This window comes from Eutrigla gurnardus (genome assembly GCF_963514095.1).
Source record: "Eutrigla gurnardus genome assembly, chromosome: 5".
NCBI classification, from domain to species: Eukaryota; Metazoa; Chordata; class Actinopteri; order Perciformes; family Triglidae; genus Eutrigla; species Eutrigla gurnardus.
This window is the reverse complement of record NC_139919.1, coordinates 20668855-20688060: the sequence shown is the minus strand read 5'-3', so window position 1 is coordinate 20688060 and position 19206 is coordinate 20668855. Positions and strand designations below refer to the sequence as shown.

The following is a 19206-nucleotide window of genomic DNA, read 5'->3' as shown; positions in this document are numbered from 1 at the left end:
AGGGTATGTTTCCAAAGGGCTAAGCCTTCAAGGCTAAGCTGTAGAGATAATGCAAGGAGTGAACATTGTCTTAATGGAGTTGGCAGAGATGGAGCAACTGCCATATGGAAAGCATCTTGAGTAAGTGTGTGTATGTGCAGGAGTTGTTGTTTTGTTTTTTTTTCATTATATTTTGTGTGCTAGTCCACGGTAAAAATGTAGAATGCAAAAAGATTGCCGGTGTTGTCTACCATTGGCCTAGTTCTGCTTTGTAGACTCTTTTTTTTAAACCCTTTCACAGTCCCCTGACCAAAATAGACTTCTGAAACACATTCAGGCGAGACAAAAGAAACATCTTCCACCACCAAAGGAGTTTGTGCCGCATGTTATACAGAGCAATACTTCACTAGAACTTGAACAGAAACACCATCCACTCAGAGCTCATAATTAACAGTTAGCGCAATTTAACTCACTCGACACAAAGTACTGTATTTGCAAGTGTTTCTACACAAAGAAATTATCTCTATTCAGAGCCTGCTAGGCTAAGACCATGAGGCTTAAAGCGTACGTTGCCCTTTCTTACCACAAAGCAAACATCACCAAACTTAAAGCAAATATTCGTCTTTTTTTTCTGTGATGTAACTACTTTGGTATATGACTACCTTTATTTATTATACATGGGCCTGCTATGTCAAAACTTGCATATCCTTTCAAATACATTACCTATCGGACTGAAACCGTGTGATTTTTGTCTGAACGACATTATCACGGTCCAATCCGTTCTCAGATGCCTTCATTAGTAAAACTGAGCGGGGAGCTGGTCGAAGTTATTCAAATTATGCATACCTCCACATGTTCGCATACATACTGATCATAACGTCACTGACAACAAGCCGTCTATGGATCGAGTCACATGTATGTCAGGGCGATGAAGACCTGTCTTTTTACTCTTACAACTGGTGCTCATGTAAGAAAGAGCCGCTGCCCCCTCCAGTGGGCGTCTGCTGCCCGTGGGAGGAGAAGCTCGCCAGCGGGATGACCTTGATGGGGTCCTCCTTCTTGCTGCAGTGTCTATCCAGGGTGTTGTAGAACTGCGGCCGATTGATCCCTTTGTCCAGTTCATCTTTTTTGGGCACGGACCTGCCCAAGGTGTGGCGACCATCCATGACCCCCATGCTGACCATGTTAACTTTGGCTCCCCGGGCGCAGCTCTGCTGGAAGCCAAAAGAGGGCATTGTACCGGTGATGGCGGTGGTGATCGGGGTGGAGGTGGGGCTGTTGCTGCCAGGACCCTGGAACTGGGCCAGGGCTGGGGGCATCCAGCAGCTGTCGGAGTGGCCCAGTATCAGACACTCCTGGGTGCAGGTCTCAGAGGCCTCAGCCAAGGCTTTCTGTAGGTTCACCTCAATAGCTGCAAAAAAAAGAAAGAAAAGGAGAATAAGAGAGAAAAATAAAACATAATTATTCCAACAGATCAGAACATACAGAGAGTGCAGCTGGAATGCAATAATTTTTTTCACGGCAATGCTGCGAAGGCACTGCTTGAACTCATGAATCATAATGTAAATAGAAGAAAGTTGTCGTCTTATCAGCGGCTGACCCACAAAATGTCAGCCTTTTAACAAAATGAAAGTCAGTGATAAATGTTTCATTTCATCTTGTAATGAGAAAAACACCAGCAGAGCATTTAATTTCCACTGGTATTCCCATGACTCTGTCTGTTTACCTACAATATGCAAGGAATTCCCTGTAGCTTAATTAGAGTTAGGAGGGGGAAAAAATGTCTTGCCGTCTGTGTCTCGGATTGGCTTTGCCGTGTTAAATATTTAATGAACACCTTAGCAGTGCATTGTTTATTTTAACCACTGTCAATGTGGGATACCTTAAACCTGTCTGATCTACCAGATTCCAAAATAAAACCTGGTTAAATGTGAAAACCCAAACAGGGAGAGCAAAGGAGACCAAATCCCATCACCCCAATATCCTTTTAGCATCTTTGGCGTATTCACATGCAATTAAAACACATGGTTAATTGAGCCAGCATTCAGTTTGCACGAGTGGAGGGGAAGGCAAAAACTCAAAATGCGAATGAGGAGGCGACTGGGCAAGGCTAAGCACTCAAACTATCTTATCTCATTATCCTGGCACTGACATCACATGTGGAATGAGTCTGGGAGGAGGTCTCAGCATTGAGCCTCAGCAATAAAGCCTGTCAAGCCAGATAATTAGAATGTAAAACAGTGTGCACCAAGGCAACCAGGAGCCTGCAGTGTTATGTTTCCTATGCCATGCGAAAGAAAAGAGGGGTCCTCATTCAAACATCACGTCACTCCTTTAGGCCTCAGCTTCAAGCTGTCATGTAGAAATTATTTAGTATATTTGCATAAGTAAGGATGTTATAAATAATTAAGCGGTCTAAGACCCCAGTATACAGGGATGACTATTTCCTTTATGCACACACATGTTTTGCATGCTCTGCGTCTTCTACTCCACCAGCATCTGCTAAATCTTCTCACCACCTATTGTTTTATTGCATTCTAATCAATGAAAATAAGTATTTGGTTATGCTATCGATACCAGTTTGGTCTCCAAAAACGAGATTGATGCGTAATGGGGCCAAAGCACTTTTTTTTTTGTATTTCCATGTGAGAAATGCAGATTGAATAGCACAGCATTTTTTAATTACAAGAGCAGTGTCTGAAAATGAGTCAGCTGGTATAAATTCTGAAGATATATCTGGCATGCCCACGTGGAGTCAAATCTGTCCTCTCCATACTGAACTGGAGCCTTGGAGCAGGAGTGTATAAATCCCCTGGGCGGTAAATGTGTCACCTTTCAGAGGGTCACTAACTTCATTAAGGAAAAAATGGATGCTGCTTTCTCATCCTCTGCGCTAGCACAATAGGGCCGAACCAAGTCTCGGCCGTGCCCCGACTCCATCGCGCTCCAAGTATTTCTGCTGTTGGTAATGCCTTTTTCAGGGTAGTCATTTTTGATGAGGTAATGTTAGCAACGTCTAATTCCACAAGCATGCAGCCGGACGCATGAAAGGACCTCAAAACACACAAGTGCCTCTATTCCAGACCTCTTCACTCTTCCTTAACTTAAAATAATCAGTGCAGCCAGAGGTGAAGCCGTCGTACTTTACAAATGAAAGGGGAAGTCTGTGGCGCCGTGACTTCACACGGCTTGAAGTCATAGCTGCTCAACAGCCTTCAGTGCCTTCAAATTCTGAAGGCAATATTTCACATCTAGCCTTTGCAACAAAAAAAAAACGACATTGGCCTGTACTATTTTCTATTCCAACGGGATAGTTTGGATAGGCGGCGGCGGTGGGGGTTGGGCGGGTGGGGGCGCGGCGTGAGTGATGTCGCTGACAGCTCTGGCTGCTTTCGTCAGCTAGAGGTATGCTGCAGCCTGCTTGTGATGCCACTGTCTTTTGTATTCAGGGGGAAACAACTGTACCCCGCGGAGCTTTCGGGAGGAATCACACATCACTGACGCCACGGATCCCCTGATGCCGAGAACATTCTTTTCTATGTTCCCTTCAAGGAAATTTGAATGGCAGACAAGTGGGGATAATGGTAAACAATTGGGCGTGATAGGCAGCGTGGCTTGGATCAAACCCAGCGTTCTCATTTGAGATGATTCGTCTTCTATACGAGCTGCGCTGGTGACGTGGTTGAAACAGGAGTGGGATACCTGTTTGGTTGCGCTAAACTCGACTTGACTGAACATCTGATAACGGGTTCACCTGCAATCACTCCCATCAACTGTGTTCATGTTCTAATTCAAAATGTCCTGCACACTAACTTGACTGCATAACATTTTTAGCTGCTCCTCTGTGCCACAATCCAAGGTTTTTGTTAAAGTTGATATTATGGTCATATACAAGGTCATTACCAGCAGTAGCCTACAGCAAGCTTGTTCTGCAGCATCAATACATCCTTTGGCCAGACACAGATCGAACACCACTGCATCCTCCTTCAGCTGACCTTCCGTCCGTGCGGTCAAGCAATACAGCTTGTATAAACATTAGACATGTGTAAGAGAGAGGTAAGAGAATGCTGCAAAGGATTACCAGAACGTTGGTTTTTTTAAAGTACAGCTGGAAATCCCAACGAGACAAATTCCACAATGTGAGTATTTCAAATATTGAGAAATACAAGAGGTCCACACAATGTTTTGCCCTAACAAAATAAAGTTTTGAGACATTACTTTTTTATCCAGACTTTAGTTTTTGTTGTTGTAAGCAGGAAAAATATATCCCACAGTTCCCCATAGTCCTGGGCCAATTTAAAACTGAATTAAACCCCTTCTGACACACACTTAAAGAAGCATCTCTCAAAGCTGTACATCTATTGTTTAATGTGTAATATAGTGTCCATATATTCAACCGTTTGTATCCAGCCCCCTGTTCAAACACATTTTGCAATATCCCAACCAGCTAGCGTACAGGTGATTCATCAATGATAATGTCCCTTTAAGTGCAGCTCTGATACTGAACAATCCCAGACAACAAATTCATGTTCTAATTTAAAACAATTAACTGCTGTGCTTGGCCCACCGGTATCTCCACTGCAATCTTCTATAACATATAGGATTTTTCCGGTTATATTTGTTGTGTGTAAGGCCATTCCTGCTCTGAATATTAATATGAGACATAATGCTGGAATAATAAGTATAATTCAAATTTCTAGGCCCATGCTGCTGCATTCTAATGGCGAGGTTCCTGTACACATTTGGTGATATAAAGATAATTGGTTTCATTTCGACATCAAGGTAATGTAATAATTTGATTTAGCCATGATAAACAGGTGGAAGGCATAATCCCATGAGGTTGTTGAAGTGCTACCTTAGCAACCAGATATTTGGTATGTTGACATTTTGGCGGGCATTATATTTTACCTTTTTTTATTATTATAATGCTATGCTTTCAACCTCGCTCGTCTTTTTCTCTAATGACCGTGAAATCCACTAATGCAAATACAAGTTCAGACAGACAGGCAGGCAGACACACGCACACAGCGAGGATGCATATTAGCTCGGCTTTTCAGCACAATGGCATGAGATATTTAACATGACAGTTGATGATATTTACTGACAGAGCGAGTTACATCTTGATGAGCTTCACATTAATGTCTGCACACATATCACGATTGAACGTATTATTTCAGCATGCACAAACTCATTATTGCTAATTAAAAGGATAATTGCATGCATCTAGGACATTAAATTCCTCAAACAGCCATCAGGAAGGTGGACGACGCCTCTGACTCATTCCTGCGATGTTAATTGGTGCAATCTTTTCGTTCTTTTAGCCTGAAACTTACATTCATCAAACTCACATATTTAAATTACATTTTGTCTTGTTCCATGTGTCAAATCTACGCTACATTTTCCAGAATTAACTATGCCAGGGAAATAAACCTTTCACCACTCAAAGCATTATCAGTGCCCATCAGCGTCAATTCAAACTGTTTTATGGTGCCAAATAAGAGAAGAAAAATGCAAAGAGGCCTTCTATTCGGCTGTATTAGATATTTACACATCTTTCATCAAGAGTAAAACGAAGCCCCCTGAAATACAACATGTACTGCAGCTATAAAAAGTGCAGAAATATGATCATTATCATATTTTGTGTTGTTGTGTGATGGGGAATGAGATGAAGCCAAGAGAGAGGGGAAGGAAGGACACGGTGCATGATCATGGCGGCGGTGTCTGGAAGGGTGAGACCAAAGGGCAGAAATACGAGAATATAGAAGATTCTTTCGAACAAATAGAAACAGTAGAAATAATTGGGTTTGTAATTACCAAGACTTTATCACTTCACTCGGCCTTATACCCGCTCCACACGTACAATCTGGATAAGCAAATGGATGGTCATTAATAATAATAGCGCTATTAAAAACCCCTTGGTGTTGCGGCGAAAAGAGAGATGCCAGAACTTTCACCACAGCTCTCGCAATCAACATTTGAAGGAGAGTCAGAATTACAAATCCAAGATACGTGTCGAGTGAAGTTCAAGATTCTGTTCAAGATATTGGGACGCTTGAGACTCTGCTTCCTGGAGGAATGAAAACCAGAAGAAATACTTAGTGCTGCATATGCATTACTTTTACGATGAATTGAGCACAGGCTCGCTCAGAGACCAGGGCCCTCATTTATAAAACTGTGCGTAGGATCCTTACTAAAAGTGTACGTACGGCAAAAAGCCAAAGTTTGCGTGCGCCAAAAAAAAATGCGATTTATAAAACTGTGCGCACGCAAGCTGTACGCAATGTTTCCTTTATAAATCACAGGATCACCTACAAGTGTGCGTACCTGAATCCCGCCCTGTACACGCCCACATTTTACTATGTTAATGAGCCGGCATGCAATCGTTTCCGTGTGGTGAATCACGGCGACAGGTCAGGAAAAAGCAAAGAAACGTAACTTTTCAGAAACGGAGAAAGAGACACTTGTTGGGGAGGTGAGGCCCGGACAATAATTTAATTTAGTGGCCACAGCAGCGGGATCACGAAGAAAAAGACGCAGTGCGAGTGGCAACACATTGCTGCAGTCAACGGCGTCAGCTGGACGGAGCGGACGGTGATCTGAAGGTAAATTACATCTTTCCGCTCCTAACATGGATTTAATGTATTGCTAGAGTATTTGAGGAAGTTTGATTTTGATGTGACTTTGACGGGGATTGTGTCCGAAAAGGAGGGAGACACAGACGCGAGACCAGAGAAGGGTGAATAGATTTTAAACTTTTATTGTATATAAAACAAAACGTTAAATCGTTTCTGTCCTTCCAGAGTCTGCAGCGTTGGGCTCAGAGGAGGGTGACGGTGAGGAGGGTGATGTGAGGAGGGTGAAGGTGACGGGCCCTCGGCACAGCGTCCGGGTCCGGCGCAAAGCAGCAGCGCACCCCGGGCGCATGGCACATCAAGCGGTCGGGTGCTCACTGATGCCGTCCTGCAACTTCAGCGAGACACAATCACCGCCATCAACAACGTTGCAGATGAGCTACGGCAAACGCGCACTGTGATTAATAAAATAATACGTTTACAATGAACATTGATTGTTGTCTTCCTTATCTTACTAACGCAGCATGACATCCTCACGGATTCTTGCGCCCTGTTGATACCCCTCCAGTCGGGCACGGGGCCGTGGCTCGGGCTCATCATGCTGGGGTCTCTACCACCTTTGCCGGGTGGTAGATTCTGCCTCCTGAAGTTCGGTAAAGTTGCGCTCTCCACGCTCCACGACTGAGCGCGCACGAGCGTGGCACTCATTATAGCGCATTTCCTCTGCGCTCTGGTGGTTTAAAAACGAGGATAAAGTGTAACAATTATACGATGGCTTAATGGCTGTATGTATGTGTGTTGATGATATATGCACATAAATAAGGAGAATATTTAGTTATTCCCGCTGTGTTCTACAGGGATCTAATGGAAGGTACATGCAATGGGCCGTCTCCTCCTCCTGCGGTGACAGCGCTGATTCAATATTTCAAAATGATTTTGATTTAAGATTTTAAAAGAAGGTGTTAATATGAAAAAACTATCACTCATTAAAAGCGTCAAAAACATTGCTGGAGTTCATCATGATAACGCAGATCTAACGTATGATATGGAGTATAATTAAATGTGTGCGAGTCATCAAAAATATATAGTTCTTCTCACGTTTACTGCTGATTCCCTTCCAGTCTCCAGAATGTGCGTACCGGTACGCATGCCTCAGAGTTTGCTTACGGGTACGCACACTTTCCCGTCAAGTTTGGTTTTTATAGATCACAACATTTGCGTGGAAAGTGGCGTACGCACGTTTCCAGCCCCGTTTTGTGCGTACGCAAGCTTTATAAATGAGGGCCCAGGTCTGTGACTTCTCTGGAGAAATCCTGTCTCTATGGCAATGAGACTTAGCTTCCCTCCGAATTTCAGACTCAAATGCAATTTGGTGTTTTTTTACTTTTATCAGGAGGAGGTACAGTATAATCCCCAGCGAAGGCAATAAGAGTTGTCATTGTCACCGCTGACAAGGGCATGAAGGAGGAAGTAAATATTCCTTTGTAGCAATAAACCTGGCATGATCTTTGGAAGGGGGATATCAACTGTGCGGCAGAGGTCAGTGGTGCCATGTAGGAGGTTGACATGTATTAAGATATATAAGGAGACGTGTTGGGGTAGACGGTCAAGTTTTATTAACTTTATTGTAGAATGTGGAATGAAACAATAGAAATATCACCATGTAGCCTGTCTTCATCCAATAACTATTGTTATCTGCTAACACATGCTCTGAGAATTGCAATGACTTAACTATGATAATAGCATAGTGGGGATTTTTCCCACTGAAACGTAATTTTCAGAACAATTGTATGCATCAGCGATACAAAGTGAGATAAAAGAAGAGGAGAAAGCTCCTCTTTCTTGTTTTTTTTTTAAGACAAATAGTGCCACATGAAATAAATGGCCTTTTTGTAAAGCAGACAATGTGACGCAGATAAGAGGGGAGCGAGGTTGTCCATATATACTCTGGACTAATTACTTTTGATGCATTTACTGAGACGTTCGCTGAACGAGGCGAGTCTCTGGGCCACATACGTATTTATCAGCACTTGTGGGACCCATACAGTTCCTCGCCTGTAATCCATCTACCCTTGTCTACTCCCGACCCCTTTTGCTTTCCTAGTGTTTGACCCATTGTAACTGAAAGTAATTGCAGGCAGAAAACAACATCTAATGATTACTTTATCTGGGAGTCTGAGAGAGAGTGAAAAGTCACAGACAGGTACTTTCAACAAAAGGAGGAGGCCCTTTTTGTTCCCCGACACACAATTTCAGACAACAAAGAATATTATTGACTAGGCTGAGATTAGAACACCAAAACAAATAACAAAGCACAGAGAGAGGACAAAGTGCACAAAGGGAGAAAGGATCCCTTGAACAACCGAGTGCCAAGCACTTGCTTCTTTCTTTTTTTTTGTTGCCATTGATTAAAAGTATGTTGTAGGTTGAAGCACCCATTTCTCCGCTGAGACTATACAACAGCGACAACAATGCATGGACTTAATTTAATATTAATGCATTTATCTCACCTTTGTTGTCAGAGGGAGGGAGAAAAACAACTAAAATGTTCTTATTACAGCAAAAGCAAGCACGGAATCAACAACGGCAATTGTGCGATTCCCATCGACAGGCAGCTTTCCTTCTTTCCTTCTCTTTTTTTTTTCCATGCGTGACATTGGTTGATTACGTCTCCTTCATTAAATCTGGACTACTATTGGGCCTCCCCACCCGGTGTCAACATCAACACAATCAGGCCTGGCCAAATACCCAGCGTGGGCCAGATAGATGAGAGGTGCAAACACCCAAACAATCTGCAATCAGCGCTCATCACCACAACGACACACGAGGAGGAGGAGGCACGGAGTTTCGGTTGGGGGGCTGAAAATACAAGACATGCTCATGTAGATAAACACACACACGCTCTTCTTTTGAAAAATAATACCATACAAGAGCAGCCGTTCATTCTCGGACAATGCCGTAGATATGCTGTAGGTGCGCCGTCAGTGACAAGGAAGCAATACATAAATGCATATTTATAAGATAAAAAAGGGGAATCCGCCTTAAAATTCATTGCACATGGATGAATGTCGGAACATTTCCATATTGTGTAGATAATGTGGGGTCTGGGAAATGAAAATAAAGAGTGTGGAATGAAAAGGAAGTGAATTTCTCTTTTCTTTTTTTTCGAAGACAGATGAAAAAAGAAAGCAAAATAGGCTGATTAAGTGCGACTTGACAAAGCTTTGATATTTGCAAGAAGATTGGATTGTTCCAGTGGAAATACTATCTAATCAATCATGATATTTTTTTAAAGAAATGACTGATCTAAAAATGAAAATGTCACTTTACACTCTTAGCTCTCCTTTTTAAAATCAAATTAAAAGCCGATTCCGAGCGTAAGCATACTCGAAGGAGAAGGGGAAACCTGTTGCGTGGCAGTCTCTACAACAAAATGGATGTTTTCAGATAAAGAAGATCGAGGCCTTCGCTTCACATGATGGAGGAGAGACCAGAGAGACAAACTGTACGGCAACCAATGTGCGACATCCCATGTCATGTAACAAGCAAATTCATCACACTGACCCATTGCCCCCAATTATTATGGAAAACAAGAATGAATCAAATTAACATTGAAGAAGCTCTCGGATCTGGCAGCCTGTCTGTATAGCCGATGGATTCGGCAGGAGGAAAAGAGAGGGTAATAAACAAGGTGCCACCGCATATGCCATATATCTTGCAGTCATTGATGATTAGCTCTGTTTTCCCTTAGCCATACATTACTGTTATTGCCTCCATGGCCAGGCAGATAGGAAGTGGATACAAAGGCATTGTGAAGCCCATCTTTCAACGGATAACTGGCAGGCTGAAAACCACTCAGCACCGGCGGCGGCAAGATTTCAGTGCATGAGTGATCCGGGCACGGTGGAAATTGTAATCTCTTATATGACAGAGATCAGCCGAGGACCTGCTGTACCGCTTTTTTGTTGTGTTTTTCTTTGGTATGTGTGTTTACAGCGAAGTGAAAATCATTCACTGTAGTCACAAAAAAAAAACGAAAAGGAGTCTCTCTCTTCAGATGTCAACAGCTCAAAGTCGCCGTGTTTTGTCCTACCGGGCAATCCTGAAAAGGTGTAATCTATATGAGGTGTCGGTGTCAGGAGCAGACACTCGCGTCGTCCCCTTTTCTCTTTTCCCTTTTCTTCCTCCATCTTCAAAATATGACGAGGACAGCTTAGTCGGCGGATGCAGACTGTGTACGGTATTAGTCACAGTCATTAGTGCTGAGCAAACTGATATTTGCAATATCAGTGTGCAGCGTAGCATGGTAAAGGTTTTAACATGAGGGGCAGACTCTTCACAGATCTCGCCGTGCATGTACACTTTAAAGGTTTTCCTTTTTTTTTTCGGAGCGCCACAGACCCTCCTCCTGGGACAACTATTAATTTTTCACTGAAACCTCCCCTGAATAATGAATTCCGTCCTATTTATATGCCGTGATAAGTCCGCTGAATGTCTAAAAAGGGGTTATCATGAAAAGGGTAAGGCTTTCAGAGGAAGACCTGTTCCTGCTTAACATGTTTAATTCATCCGCGTCGCCATGTTCTTGAAAGCAGGAGGAAAAAAAATGCATATAATGTATCACTGGCAAACATGAAAGCAGACCCAAGCGGCACATTCAATAAATCAAAGCTTTACTTTTTTTGATGTTGATTGTCACAAGCCTCCACCCAAACACCAGCTGTTGAAAGTTCAGATATATGACTTTTACTCCTCCAGGCACGCTGACAGATTTGCTCTAAAAATCACAGAGGTACTCAGTGGCTTGTGTTAATGTTTCTGTCACTGCACACTTCATTTGGGGTGTTGAGTGCAGGCATTGTCAACCAACGCTCCCAACAGCGGGAGCGACGGATACAGATAGACACATGGGAGGGGGCGGGGTAAAATGGCAGTTGCTGAAACATAAGGGAGGGAAAGGTGTTAAGTATAGCCCTACAACACAATAAAACCGGAACTTGTTTGAAAATCCGTGAGGGAAATGCAAATGAAATTGATGTCTGACACTTAAAATAGGCTAACTGTTGCTGTAGTCACTTCAATTTAGCCCCGGATAGAAGAAGCCTCATTTGTCTGCTGTTTGTATCAGCACTCTGAGGGAAGAAACCCATTCGTTACAGTTTTCTGACACAATTAATTGATGTCGCAGTCGGTTCTTCGCATAGTACTATCGAAGGAAATTAACTGCACATAACAAAGACGTGTGGCGATCTTATTCAACGCTATAGCTCAAGCATTTTTTCACGTCAGTACAAATGCAATTATAACTGAGTGTAATTAGGATTTAGTTTGTATTCTGTTGTAATCTACTTATTTACTTAGAAATTGCATACATGGTATTGGATTACTTCTCATAATTAAGAATTGGCCATACCTAGTCCTAAAAATAATTAGTTATATTCTTGTTAATTACAGTCTGCTGTCATTGTTTCAGATGTGATCTAAATATATTGTTAGACAATCAAGCTAGTTGGGCATGAAAACCTCAAGTGTCATTTCTCGAGTGGCAAGTCTTACAGCTCCTCTTTGGTTTCTAAATAGTCTCAACAGGAAATAAAAAATAATACGCTTTTATATATATACTATACTATTTATTTATTTCATAAAAGGGCGAAAGCAGGAAGTAGGCCTGCTGATTGTGTTCCCTCTGTGATGATGAAGAGAATGCTCCAATGGTTCCAACCGTCCACAGAGGAGGCGGCGGCGAAAATAGCCACACAACTACTTTGCTCCAGAGACTGCAAGCAACCCATTGACCTCAATGTCTTTTATGCCGTTTACCCTGGAGCGCTAACTATCATATATTAACACCCCACGCCTTTGATTTTGTGTGCCTGTCAGGCCCTGAGGACACTTGTATATATTGTGTCCCGGGGTGCTATCTGCTTCATGTGAGCTGTTTCATCCACCTCTAACACGACAAACACCCACAAAACAGGCAAGGGTATGTCACATTTCTTCTGCCTGGCATCTAGTATCGACTCTAATGTTGACATGTCTTCCTGGTGCCTGGGGAAAGCGTGGAGACACAAGAAGTTGGCAAAAAAAAAATAAATAAAAAGCCCTGAATGTCACTAACGGATCCGGGTGTTCGTAGGGATTGGAGGAGACATTTGCCGCCGCTTCCTGCCTTATTACTACTGCCAACCCACACTTACGATGACATCACCACACAGCCAACTTCATCCCGCAGTTTATTTGGAGCTAACCACGTTTGTGTGTGCATGTGTGTGATGGAGAGAAACAGGCTTGCCCTCTATGTAATTCAGTGTGTGAAGGCACCAATACCCATCTCTATGATAATGTCCTATTCGCCATGAGCAAAGACAGCAACACTGATACAATTCATTTCCCCTTTATTAACTGGCGTGGAAATGTAGTGCCCCGGCAGAAGTGACTCCCAAAGTCCATCAGGGATGAGGGGTGGCGGGGTTTGTTTTACGGGTGCGAGGAGAAAGCTACTCGTGCAGGGTGGGTGATTTCAGCAGCCATGCATCCATAACAAAGCATTTGTCAGTGTCAGTGGCTTAGTTTTAATGAACGATTAGCCATCGCATGGTACCCGGGGTCAAATCAGCGCCAATGATACACTCCTTATTCTCAGGGAATGAAAATGTCTGGTCACCTCTCGACGACTTCTAGCAGTTTTCAGTGTCATAAGTCTCATATATCTTGTTTGCATTACTTGTCTGAGTTCCGTGTGTGACGTCCGGAGTCAAGTCCAGTCAATCACTGTGACATTCAATTCACCAGAAGTGATGACTTGCCACCATTTTTTTCACGGGACTGATGTCCTCTTTATTTTTCGCGTCATCCCGGGACTCTTCCTGTCCGCCCGCTCCGATATTGCTAATTATTTCCAACTATCAGATAGACAGTTTCAATTTCAATTAAATCCCGTCTTCTCCGCTGACCTTGGGGTGGAGAACGGGGTTTGATCTCTCAGCCCGAACAGTTTCACTGGCAGTTATGGGTGCCATTTAAGAAGAAATTTAAACTCAATTTTAGCCCGACTTCCAGTGGAGACGCACCGGGTTCACCCCTGTCGAGACAGAAATGTGCTCAGTATATGTATTCCGGTAACACACTTAATGTGATAATTAAAAGAGGGCCCAATTAAAGCTTCAAGGCATAACTGGCTACTCTGATACACCCTCGGGTAGCTGTGAAGGACAGATTTACAACCATATGCAGCTAATCTAGCTGTCTGGGATGGGTTATGAATCTTAATACGACGATGTTACAACGGCTGCGTTGGGTGTACAAACACTGTCCCTCGTTCACAGCGTCAACAAGCAGGTAAACGCGGCCATAAAAACCGCTGTATGGGCAGCAAATGTGTGCACTTCATAATAATGGATCAACACGATAATAAGTTCTGCGTAATGGCACGCCGGGACGAATGGGATATTGGGGGCCTGCTGCAAAAATAGAAGGCACCATGTATGTAAGAAAAAACAATTATGTGATATTGACAGCGAGCGCAATCAAAGGCTCCCCTGCCAAACGCAATGAGGTGCCAATCAACTGAGTGACTCTGCCTCACGTTGCCGCCGCCGCTGCTGCCTTTCATTTTAGAGTCAGAGGAGATTCTGCCGTGGTGAATCATCAGTCAATAGCTCAGAGCTGATGGTTAATGCTGATTGATGACATTCACCCCCAGCACCACCACCACCGCCCACCCACACCCCCTGCACAAACACACACACACACACACTCCCCTGCATCATCTGCAATGAAATGCCACGGAGTGAGCTGAAATCAGGGGAAATCAAGAGGAAGCATGCAAGGTAGTTCTGTATTTAAAATGTTGCATTATTATTATTATTTGTGTTTTTTTTGTATGGGATTTGTAGCAGCTGTCACGTTGTTTTAGGAGTAGTGAAAGACGTGTTTTGATTAGCATTGTTCCAAACTAGCTTTACAGCCTCTGTCACCACGTTTTTGACGGCTTCATTGTTTCTTCCTTCGCGAGACACACGTTTGCTCAAGGAACGCTACTAAAAGGTCACCCATGATTGATTCAAGCTCCAATTAAAGTGATTATTAAAACAAATGATAAAGCGCCGAACATTTTCTCCCCGGCTCTTCCCCCCTGAAATAACGTGAGAATGTCATTCAAAGCCTGGCATTAGCCCGACACAGTGTACGGGGGCATCGGAGAACAATTTAGCACACGCATGTAATTAGCGTGATTCTATCAAATGTGACATTTCTATCACCACGACGCTCCGCTGCGCTCTTCCCCTTCACCTGTGGCGTCTCACTCACGACCTGAATAATAGAGCGAGATCGCTCCTCGACAGCGAGAGAGATCATTTTTCTGTGGAAACGTCTTAATGTGTATTTATGTGAAACACGGCGATGGTGAGCTGTAATAGGCACTTTTTCTAACCCAGAAATGTCAAGCAGGAGAAGGAACAATGCAACAAAACATAGGTATGATATTGAGTTGGCGAGAAGCTTCACCCCTAAACAAAACTCAAATTGTTTTCTCTTCCTTCTGCCTTTGCCTCTGCCGCTGTCTCCCTCTGTCTCCATCTCTTGTTATCCTCTGTTGTTTACTTTTCTAGATTTCATTCTCTTCTTCAGGGGGACTCTTTCGGATATTCTATTTTATTATCAAAAACATGCACTGGATCAGGCGTCTTCCACTTGAAGATTGTCCATACAACAATGAACAGGCAGCAGGTGATGCGGTCTTAAAAAACAGACTCTGGTGATGGTTTCCCATACCGCAGGGTTCGTAGCGCTTCTTTCATCTCCCCTCCACTCCACACCCACACATCCACTCTATTTATTTACAGTGGTTCTCAGGCAGTCAACACATTGTAGTCGGAGTGAAGGAATGCTGGATGTTTACCATCCATCTCTTTGACAAGCAGCATAAACTCATTTTCTAATTTGCAAGCGTGTGACCCCAGTCATCTCTATTCATAATTCATTACGGAAATATAATCAGACATCATAGCTCACCTTAAAACAACATTGAAGCATTGGAAAAGAAAAAGACAATGTATGAGGGACCTTTTAAATCAACTATCTGCACTGCTGAAACAATCTCAACAATGTATTCAGTGCTCAGAGACCGCTCCCCTTCATTTCAATTGCTCTTTGATTCATGTAGGTCTTCAAAGAGCAAGGTAGGACAATTACCATTTTAAGTGGTTAACATGCCCCAACTGGTATTTCTTTCCATTTCCATTTGCAATATTATTCATTTCCACTATTAAAACATGCTAAGAGCACTTCTCCCTTTTTATTCCGGGCTACATTGTACATCTTACCCCGCGAGTAAACAGACTAAATGCTCCTGAAACTGAGTGGCAAGAGGGGAATAATCATTAAGGAACAGCTTCCTGGAGACACTTTTCCCCGTCAAGGAACTATTATCAAGAATTGAAATGCAATGAGGAATAAATCACAATGATATTCTATACGCGACACTTAACTTCTCGTCTATTCCTCGTTCTAGTCCGCACTTCACAGAGCACACAACAAAGAATTGTAAACTCTACTGGCAGAAGAAGAAAGGGTATTCATTTTCCAACCTGTAAACTGTAAACTGAAATACCTGTGAAGTGGATAATTCTGTCAGGGAGAGACATGCATTTCCCCCTTCCTTGTGTCAACACAACTTCTTTTGAGGTGTGCAGCGATGTCTGTATAGACCTGATAAGTCTCTTATTCTCAGCAAAGAGTAATTTGCAAAATGCAGACGGCTGTACACAGACTCTCTCCACATTGTTAATTAAATCATTCTGCCTTTGATGTTTTCTCAGGTTTTAATGGGAAAATAACAGAATTAAACAGGATGCTGTCTCCTCTCCTTGTGAAAAGAATGATCCACGGATGGTGCATCAATTATTGGGGCTGAAATACTGTAAATAAATTAAATTCACCATAAATAAAACTGCGTGACTACTTGCTGAAAGCAAAGTATTGTGTGTCTTAAAAGCTGTCAAGGTACTGGCATGTGGAAGCGGGGATGTATTATTCACAGTTATTTGCACTTCAAACCTGTTGCCAAATGAACATTGACCATATGGTCAGGAAACAACCAAAAGGTGTGTCTGATACAAATTCCATGTGTGTCTCCTTATTATTTTAAATGAAATATAAAGTTGCATTCATCCAGGTCCTATCCAGTAAAGCTAATTCAGGAGGAAATGTGAAGGGGAAAAAAAGAGAGAGGTCGCTGGTGGGGTGAGATGGTGGTGTGGTGCTCGATGATCATGATTATACAGTATTCACCAGAAAACACCTGCCATCCCTTTCTAGCCTTCTGCAATTGCCTTTTAAATTTGATAAGCAAAAAAAAGCTGAGTTTCTTGCCGTAATGAAATTCACACTCAATCACAAGTCCACGGCCGCCATGAAAGGTCAGGCTATAAAAGAGAGATTTTGTTTCAGGAAAAAATAGAGACTGCCTAATTAGTTTACTCTGCTCGGCATGGGGCTGCTGAACAGTCGTGCTGAAAAGTATGACGCCATCCATTTTTTTGTTCACTCAATAACTTCCTGGGCCACAGATATGCAGAGGTTTATTACACCGTGACCTTTGCACTAATCAATCCACGGACGCTTTGTGTCTAAAGAGTAAAGCGGAAATCAGGCGGAGAGAGTGTATTTTACAAGTAGGGTCAAGCTGATAGCGGAATACAACCCCTTAAGTGTAAATGGCACTCTGATTATCTGAATAGTTAGTGTGTTTTTTGTTTTTTTTACCCCCGACCTCTAATTACTTCCAAGGCTAGTCTTTGAAAAAGCAATTATGGGCTGGGCCAAACTGTGCATCTCACTTTAACGCTTCAATTATTTTATAATTCATTTATTCCAATTTGCAAATATCAGCAATAAGAAGATCAGGGGGAAAAAATAATAAAAATCTCACTTTCTTTTTTTCTTTTGTGCCTCCAGCTCCACATTCCATTCAAAATCAAATTCAGTAAAATCTACTTAACCCACAACACATTCACACCTGTGATCATCTCTGTGGATACAGTTAATTGTTACAGATTAACTGGCAAACATGTCACACAATTAAGCACATGGCTCTGAAGCTCAAGATTATTTAGCGGTAGTCCGTGCCCTGAAAGTTATCAATAGGCACCTGATCTCAAGTGAGCCTATTAGGGAACCAAACCCCCCTGTATTCATTGCTTTTGTCCACCAGTAGAGGGCATGTAGTCTCCCTCAGACTCTCTTTTCAATGTCTTGCATGAAAAGTTACTTAAGACCACACTAATGCTACAGCTAAGCCCCTTGATGTGCCATTCGCTGTGAGGTACCTCTGCGGGGCTTTCTGTTTGTTACCATCACACATCCAGCCTTACAACATATGTGGCATTGCACAACGGGGAGCAACAGACGTGCACAAACCCCATCATCAAGAAATGCGCAATGGCTTTCTTTAGCGCTCACTTGACAGAAAGTGGATTTTTCAAGTGAAAAAAACATGTGTTTAATCAACATTCATTCAATCTATTTGAATCTATTCTGTGAGATTGCGAAGGTGTGAGGCGCCCGCTTAAAAGACGCGCCCCGCGAATGTCTAGCCACAGATGTCCAGAACCGAGTTGACAGCGCGGCCCCACAGACAGGCCCAACATTAATGATTTGTGACAGCTTCAACGAGCCAGGATATGAACAGTCACCCTGCAGCCATTACATAAGTAGAAACAGCTGTTGTTTCAGCAGAGGTTTTTTTGATTTCTTACAGTAACCGCTCCTGATAGCGGCACGGCCGCAGAGGGGGACCTCCCGTCACGTACAAATAGGCAAAGCGATATTGTCGAGGCAGCAAGTGGCTGCAGCACCGGTCGCAGTTTCAATGGAGCTGGATAAAGTAACTCCCTAATGTCCAGTGGTCCTTGTTGCACTCGGAAATTGAGACATCAATGAAAACAACTAACTGCATATATCGGTGGCTTTAGAGCCTCCTGCCAATGCCTGTTGTGTAATTATAACAGTCTGAATTATGTTTGGCGGTAAATCTGCAGCCCAGACTATGTTGTGATTATCACGGGCATGAATGGAGCGAGATTAAACCCCAGTTGGAGAATATAGTGAAGGAACTGCAATTAGATAGGACATCATTCCCTTTCTATTCGATTCGGAGAACAATAGGATTTAAAAGCCTATTTTGAAACCTGGTGAATGTACAGAACATGACAAACCACTTTGTTTCAACAGGACAAAAGACAGGCTTTGCATGTGTTTTCTGACAATTGCCTTTGCTTTCTATTTTCTGAGTCTTTTCTTTCCACATCACCCCAAAGAGCCAAACAGAGGGGCTTTGAATAGACATCCTGGAAAGAGTCGAGAGATTGCTTTGTATTGAAGGTACAAATGCCAGGTTGAGTCTTTCTGAATGGCCTTATTACCTAGTAGGTTACATCAGCATCACTCTTTTATTTTGAGCTTTTATTCGGTTGTTGTCATTCAGAACAAGCACCAATATTCTGCATTTAATAAATATGTTATTTAAAGCTAATTTAAAAAGTGATTACTGACAATTTCTGCAGAATTTTAAATGTCAGTTTTTGGTAAATTGTGATATACTGCACTACCGAAACACATATTCTTTCCAGGAAAGCTACATAACACAGCCTGA

The 19206-nt window shown here is 42.7% G+C and overlaps 1 protein-coding gene across 2 annotated transcripts in view; it reads right to left on the bottom strand.

Annotated features, from left to right (window-relative positions):
• Positions 1-759: 759 nt before the first annotated feature.
• pcdh11 (protocadherin 11) overlaps positions 760-19206 on the bottom strand; it is a 112309-nt gene continuing 93862 nt past the window's right edge. For both annotated transcript variants that reach the window (XM_084010532.1, XM_084010533.1), the window contains one exon: positions 760-1390. In XM_084010532.1, the coding sequence (XP_083866658.1) occupies positions 930-1390 (461 nt within the window). In that variant the 3' untranslated portion in view covers positions 760-929. The remainder of the gene's footprint in view (positions 1391-19206) is intronic.